The sequence below is a fragment of the Rhagoletis zephyria genome, unplaced genomic scaffold (genome assembly GCF_001687245.7).
Source record: "Rhagoletis zephyria isolate East Lansing unplaced genomic scaffold, Rhagoletis_zephyria_1.1 Rzeph_scaffold_01169, whole genome shotgun sequence".
Lineage (NCBI taxonomy): Eukaryota > Metazoa > Arthropoda > Insecta > Diptera > Tephritidae > Rhagoletis > Rhagoletis zephyria.
The window spans coordinates 51,646-59,130 of record NW_016158253.1 but is presented as its reverse complement, the minus strand read 5'-3'; the positions used below and the strand labels follow the sequence as shown (position 1 = coordinate 59,130).

Genomic DNA, 7,485 nt, shown 5'->3' with positions numbered 1-7,485 from the left:
TGCGCATATTAAGAAAGGTAACCATTTTCCTCTTAATGTGTGCAAATTTGCACACCATGTAATAAAATTAAACACTGCCTGTTTACTTTAACATACCAAATTTGTCGCAGAGCGCAAAATAACACATAAAATGTTTAAAATAGAGTAAATGTACGCCCCTAATGTTTATTATTTCTAGGAAATGTATTTTTAGTTTAAAAATTTTTGCAACTTTAAACTATTCATGTGTATATTTTAAAGATCTCAAGTTCAAAATCGAATCCTGAACATCTTATACGTATGTATATTTATACAGATTCCTGTTGAAAAATAAATATTTTTCAGAAGTAGTTTTACACACACTTTTCATATTGTACAGGTACAAGTGTAACATATTAATTAGTATTTTTTATACTTACATTGCAAAATACTTATGTATAAAAGATGTAATTTATAAGTTGAAATTACAAATGTTTGATTTTATGATCTTACAAATTATGAGGTGGATACGTAAAAAAAGAAAATTGGATACATTTGGATACATTTTTGGCTTGGTTGGTGATACATTTTCTTGGGACGGCGTGGCAACACTGATCCCAAACAACATATTTCGATGAGTGAGTAGTATACTTTTAAAGTATCGATACCATAAGCTCGATGCTAGAATGAGTACACAGTATCGATACCGAAGTCTGAAATTTCGAAACCTATTCGCATCATGGCGCAATAAACAGGTGAAGTAATAAAACAGCTTTCTCGGTTTATTTTCTGACATTCGGCTGCCTTATAGTCAAGTTTTAAAGACAATGGCCCGTAGTCATAGTCAAAATAAAGTCGACTTTAAAGTTAGTTGCAGCTTTTTGACATAATTTTCAATGGGATATCTGTCAAAAAAGCTGCAACTAACTTTAAAGTCGACTTTATTTTGACTATGACTACGGGCCAATTTTTCAAATAAGGCAGTGTCAAAATCTTTCTTCTCGCTCTAATTACTTTACCTGATATAATTCCGCCATGTATTCGCATCAGCAATTTTTATTTACAATTCTCCAGGGTGCTGTGTGGATAGTTCTTGAAAGCTTGTTTACTACACTTACGAACTAACCTAATACCGACAACGAAAACACCTTGAAAACGAGTTTTGAGATTGTGGGCTGAAGGCTGTTCACACCGATTGTTGGTGTTTTCGTTGACATTTCTTACATCCTTTGTTTACAGTTTTGCTACACCATAACAAAACCAAAATACTTTTCCTTCAATTTATTTTCATTAACAACCTTTTACTTCAATGCTTACTTCATTTTGGCCAGCCAATTAACAATAAATAAACAATTACGTATTAAAGATGATAAAATATGACTTCCACTTCGATAAATAATAAAAAAAAACTAGTGCAGATACCGATTGGAATGAGTGCAACGTGAGTTTTCAAGTGGTTTTCAGCGAAAACTAANTTTTCCTTCAATTTATTTTCATTAACAACCTTTTACTTCAATGCTTACTTCATTTTGGCCAGCCAATTAACAATAAATAAACAATTACGTATTAAAGATGATAAAATATGACTTCCACTTCGATAAATAATAAAAAAAAACTAGTGCAGATACCGATTGGAATGAGTGCAACGTGAGTTTTCAAGTGGTTTTCAGCGAAAACTAATTTTCGTTTGACAGTTTTTACATGGACGAAAACACAAGTTTTAGGTCGAAAACCAGTTTTACCAATGAAAACATGTTTTCGATGTCGGTCAGAACATGGTATTAGGTGCCTAAATTATATTACTATCTGACTTTTACGTAATATGCTAACACACAATCACATGCATATAAAAATTGTAACTACCTGGATTTTCACGTATTGTTGTTTAGATCAGGACTTTTAGTTGTGAAGAGGAAAAATATTTTAAAATTTTCCACACGACATACATCACTGCTTTAGTTTATGTGCGATGTTTTGATTTCAAAGTAAGATTGCGCTGATAGCGGTGATGGTTGATAACCAAAATTACCTGATCGGTTAGTGATCGGTTAGTGCAATCTTTTTGATTTTTGAATCTAATTTTTTCTATGCAGTTATCTTTAATCAATTTCTCAATTTGAATTTAAATATATCGGTGCAAAAGTGAACATAAGATGACGCTACTTTTTAGTTGAACACACTCCTACGACGTTTACGGCGTGACTTTGACAGCTTGACAGCCGTCGGCAGCGACACACTTTCGTGGCGTCAAATTCATTTTATTTGAAAACAACTGAATTTTCGTCCTACAACCAATGCAAACCGGAGATAACTCGAAGCAAGCTAATTACGTAGAAATTTTACTGAAATTCGTAAAACGCAAATCGTATGAAAGTTTGGTAAAGTGCATAAATATATTTGCTAAAAGTTTTGGTGAAAGAAATTAATAAGAGCTGAAGATAATTTTTATAAAATAGTGAATGAGAAAATTACCAGTTGGGCTGAAAAAAGTGAGTATAATTGTTGTATTTGCAATGAGTGACTACTGTTTGCAAAAGCAATCGTAATGACGCTCAGCGAAAGCGACAACAAAAGGTGAGCGCACAAAATGCTGTAGAAGATGAATGCGATGGATAGCAAATCAAAAAGACAGTGAAAAATGAACAAAATTAATGGAATATATATGAGTCGTTGTTAGCTCATTATCCATAAACCAGAAATTTTAATATTTCCACTATAATATTTTTTTCATTCTAATTTGTGGCGCTCAATGACCGTGTCCGCTTTCTGTATGAATTCGCAGTACGTAAAACTAACAACGACGCCTGGGCGCAGGTCAGCAGCAGTGACCGCGGGACATTGGAAGCAGCAGCAGCAGCAACAGGCTCAGCAGCAGCAACAACTGTCGGACCATAGTATCTTTGTTCAGCCAGTAACAGTAAGAGTAGCAACCGTGGTGCAGCCCCAGAAGGTCAGAGCGCAGGAAGCCACTACTAGTGGCTTCGGTGGCTCCGATAATCCTAACAATACAAATATCACCGCAGCACCTATGACGCCCACTAACGCGGATACGCCGTTGCGTCGCTCCGAAGTGGGAATATTCCGTGACGGAGCACGCAATGTCAATGCAAATATCGGAACTCCTTTCAACGATGATGATGAGGAACGACGTCAGGCGCGTCGGCGCACAATGTTACAAGGTAGCAGTGGTCGCGAGTCAATGTTTGAGGAGAATGAGACTCTGAAAAAGTGTTTGGAAATATATAACGGCAATAAGCTTAGTAGGGAAAACGCGTGGTCATTATCACTAATTGACACGCTTTCGACTCTTTTGGACCGTCATCACAAATCGCTAAATAACTTTAAGGTAAGCGTGCTGATCTAATTTATTTCATTTACGAAAAACAGTCAAAATTTTTGCTTCCCTTTGCTCTATAGGTCGCTGGGTCCTCACTGGAAGCTTCTTCAAAAGTTTATGGACTTCGTGTCGATTCTGTGCACACGGACGTGCTTCGCATGTCTGCAGGTTTGAATGCACAAAAATTTGTTGATCGTCAGGGTCAAAGTGATGATGATGATGACGTGGCAACCGGTGGTGAGGGCAATGCGGATCCAAATGCGTCAGCGGCTGGCGTCAATGAAAATGGTGAGAAGGTCGCAGAGAAAGCTAAGCCCAAACCGAAACGTACGCGACGCGTTGTGTCGACAATCACGAAGAATAAGGATACTTTAAATTCGCGTTTAGATACAGTGCCATTGCAGGATCCTGTTTTTGGCAAATTAAATACTATAGTGGGATCTATAAACTCGTCCAATCGACTGATGAATAATATATTGTTGACAACTGAATCTGAGCTACGCCTGCGGACAACATTTCAGTTTTGGGATGCTCAACCAGTAGCGTCAGGGTGCGACTATACCCTAGCACCCGATCCTAAGGAAACAAACGAAAATGTCGTCCCTGAATCAATGGATTGGGCGCCATGCGATCGGTTAATGCAAATAAGGCGCATCGATGATTTGCATTTACGACCGTTGCATACGGGTTATGTGATCTCTGATACGCCTGAGCCGATTGCAGACATCAATGAAGAGCCGGACAGTCTGCGAAACAGTATTGATTATTGTGGTGATGGTGGTGGGGACCACATATCAATGGCATTTGATATAAACGCCGAATGTGAACCACTGCCGGCATTAAACGATCAACCCGCCTTGCTTGATGTGGATTACAATGATTTTGAAGAATTAACTACAGGTGAAGTGGATAACTTTTTTTTTAATTTGTATTGTTTAAACTATTAAATTATTATATAAATATATTTTTTGTCTGTTCTTTTTCAGAGGAGCGCACTGCCATCAATAACTGTCGTGGCCTTCGTAAAGTACCAGTGCTCATAGAAGATCTGCGTCCAGTAGATGCCACCTCAAAGCTCGAATATTCATATCGGCCGCTGGATAAAATTTCGCAATTTTGGGCCGGTCCATCACATTGGAAATTCAAACGCGCCCGACCACGTCCTTCAACTCAGCCCACATTACAGGGGGTAAATAATCAGCGTGGAAACGCACGTCGCACCAATGCGCTTAGCAAGAAACGTTCGAAGCAATTGCAATTTGAACAGGAAACCGACGACATTTTTGTCAAAATAGATAAGTACAAAGCGCGTAAAGCAAATTTTCATAAGAAATGGGATCAACGTAAGCTAAAGTTACCAACCGATTTACAATTAGACCCAGAAATGTTTAATAAATTCAAGTGCGCGCCGAGCGCTGTTGTGAGATCAGATCTTGACGACGATGACGTTGAATCGGCGTTGTTGGGCGCTGGAGATGGTATGCATGACGGAACTATGGATGGTAATGAAGGAGGAGATCATTTTGCTGATCACAATGATGGAGTTGGTGGTGTAGAAGATCCAGGTGGATTAAGTGGCATTGGAGGAATTGCAAGCTTGGGTGGTGAAAACTTTATGAACGTTTCTTCATCGGCTTTGGGCGAAGGTGGTATACTGACACAATCACAGTTGGATGACGGTTGCGACAATGCGGCGAACAATACTGTGTTGGAGATAGCAACAAGTTTCGATGGTGCGCCGAGTCAGGTGAGTAACGTGATCGAAAAGCTTTATTAGTAAATCCTCAGTTAAATAGTGTAAAAAATCCAAATGACTCAAATATTTTTTACCCGTAGCACTGTTACTAACCGCTTCCATCTCTCTGCAGGTCACAAAAATTATAGTGCCTTTTGCCAAGCGTGCGAAAGTGATAGATATGAAGAGTTTGAAGCGTTGCTGTACACAGTTAATTAACAAGCAAATTAAAGTCCCAATGCCACCGGAGCAGATACCACAACATCCAATAATACGGGAAGAGCACTACGCCGCAGGTATGGCCAGCTTTAAAGAGGTTTACGATCATCTGCCCGAAATATTATCACAAAATATGGCAGACGCGCTTTCGCCCTCCATTGCTTTCTATTCGGTGTTGCATTTAGCGAATGATTTCAATTTGCGGCTAATACCCCAAACAGATTTAAATGATTTCAAAATACGACAATTGACAGATTGATAATTGATGATCCATTATCGATGTCGATGACGATGGCGATGGCGATAAATTAATAGTGCAACGTGCGACCAGTGTACATTAAAGCAAATCTGACCTCCCGGACATAACCCAAAATACAAATAAATTTTACACACTTGTTATAAAGGTATCGTTAAAAATTAAGAAATTATAAGATGTACGCATAGTTAACAGCAACAACAACAGCAAAATGATTAGTTTAAGGAATTCTATATCTAACCATTTTCTTAGGCAATTTCGTTAAGTACATTTTCTGCTGACTTTTTTATTTTTTTCGCTTTCTCTTTATAATACACGAACAATTAAAATGCATTTCATTTCATTTTATGACAAAAAAAAAAACAAATAACTCGTTTTGCTATCCTTTAGCAATTTTTATGGCCTGGACGATGTATTTTGGGCGTGTTGTTAAATTTCATACTAAAATTAAAAACAAATTTTTGAAACTGTTATGTAGCTGTGCTTGTTTCATGAAGGAAAATAGTAAAATTTTTTCTCAACATTCTGTGCAGAAGAACACATACTATATGTACATATATGATTTTAGATATTGTGACCACGTTATTAAGTGAAAGCGTTTTTATGAATCTGAGTTAAGTTTCTAATTGGTAATAAAAAGAAATTCGGTCATAATTTTTTTATAACGTAAATACATATGTACAACATAACACAATAATGCGATAAGGTGCATTAACTAAGCTTTGCATATCCTTTTTAGTTTCAATACATATTGGTTCAATTTTGCATCATGTACGGTATATTTCCAAATAATTTTATTTTCAAATAGCTAGAACGTATATATGTACATACATATATGTATACTAAATGTTCGTATATTATGAGCAGTTTAAACGCCTTCGAAGAAATCGCAGTGGCGTGACAAACCAAAACCAAGTATATACTCCATGCTCGAAATTGCACCAATGCAAAGCATCAGTCTATTTTATTTTTAAACGATGATTGATGGAAGTGCCAAATATGTCCAACAACGTTTAAATGCAAAATAGGTATCTAGTTGCGGAAATTGCTAATTTCCATGAATTCTAGCTAAGAAATAAAGTTGCTGATGCTTTTCATTAACGTACATATTTCTGAACAGGAGGAAATTTAGGCCGCTCTGATAGTTGCCCCTGATAAAAGGATGCGATTAGTTTTTTGGTGGTTCCAAATTCTGTTTTCTATCTAAAATTTATTTGCAATTATTATAATTTTTTAATTTACACACATACATACATATCAGCGATCGTTATAGATAGTTCGTGGCATAGGCATGACCTTTTGCAAATGAAATTAAAAAAGCAAAACGTAAAAAATCAGATAGGTTCTGCAATTCATAGGAATCGGCTAAACGGACCAACGGCATTTGATTAAGCTGGCCAAACACTGAAAAAGCACCAAAGGATTTGAAAAAGTTGGTTACCATCTCTTTTTTTTCTCAATTTGCAGTTGGAGAAATAAGATCCCACTTTTTCCAAAGTTAACGGCGCGGGAAGGGGAGGGGATGGGAGAAGTTTTTGGCACAGATCAATGTTCAACTGAAACAATTTTTATTATATATATACATATGTACATATGTATATGTATGTAGGTATGAAATTTGTGAGCGAATCGAAAAAAAAGAAGAAAAAAAAACAATTATAGAAATTGGTTACCGTGGTCCAAAGTTATGCGGTAACATACATACAAAAAAAAAAAAAAAATATTCCGACGAGTTGATAAGCTTCTCCTTTTTGTGAAGTCGGTTAAAAATCATTTTACTTGTTTATTTTTGAACCTTAAATTCACAACTTCAAATCCATACACAAAGGAAATGGGAATCAACTTTTACAAATGCTTCGGTATTTACTCATATTTTGATCTCTTTTAATGAATGCTATTGGTCTCATTCCCACCACGTTTTAAGTATTGCAACATTAGAACATTTAAAAGAAAAACAACACGGGAGATTTAAAAACTATA

At 36.5% G+C, this 7,485-nt stretch overlaps 1 protein-coding gene across 3 annotated transcripts; it reads left to right on the top strand.

The window, feature by feature from the left end:
- The first annotated feature begins 2,215 nt into the window (after window positions 1-2,215).
- Window positions 2,216-7,138, top strand: barr (non-SMC condensin I complex subunit H). 3 transcript variants are annotated; one of them, XM_017616205.1, is made up of 5 exons: window positions 2,216-2,447; window positions 2,741-3,304; window positions 3,376-4,195; window positions 4,282-5,042; window positions 5,164-7,138. In XM_017616205.1, the coding sequence occupies exons 1-5, from the start codon at window positions 2,418-2,420 to the stop codon at window positions 5,506-5,508; spliced, it is 2,520 nt and encodes an 839-aa protein (XP_017471694.1). In that variant the 5' UTR covers window positions 2,216-2,417; the 3' UTR covers window positions 5,509-7,138. The 3 variants fall into 3 exon arrangements, with proteins under 3 accessions (XP_017471694.1, XP_017471695.1, XP_017471693.1); XM_017616206.1 differs by lacking the exon at window positions 2,216-2,447 and adding an exon at window positions 2,487-2,532; XM_017616204.1 differs by lacking the exon at window positions 2,216-2,447 and having other exon boundaries at window positions 2,708-3,304.
- The last annotated feature ends 347 nt before the right edge of the window (window positions 7,139-7,485 follow it).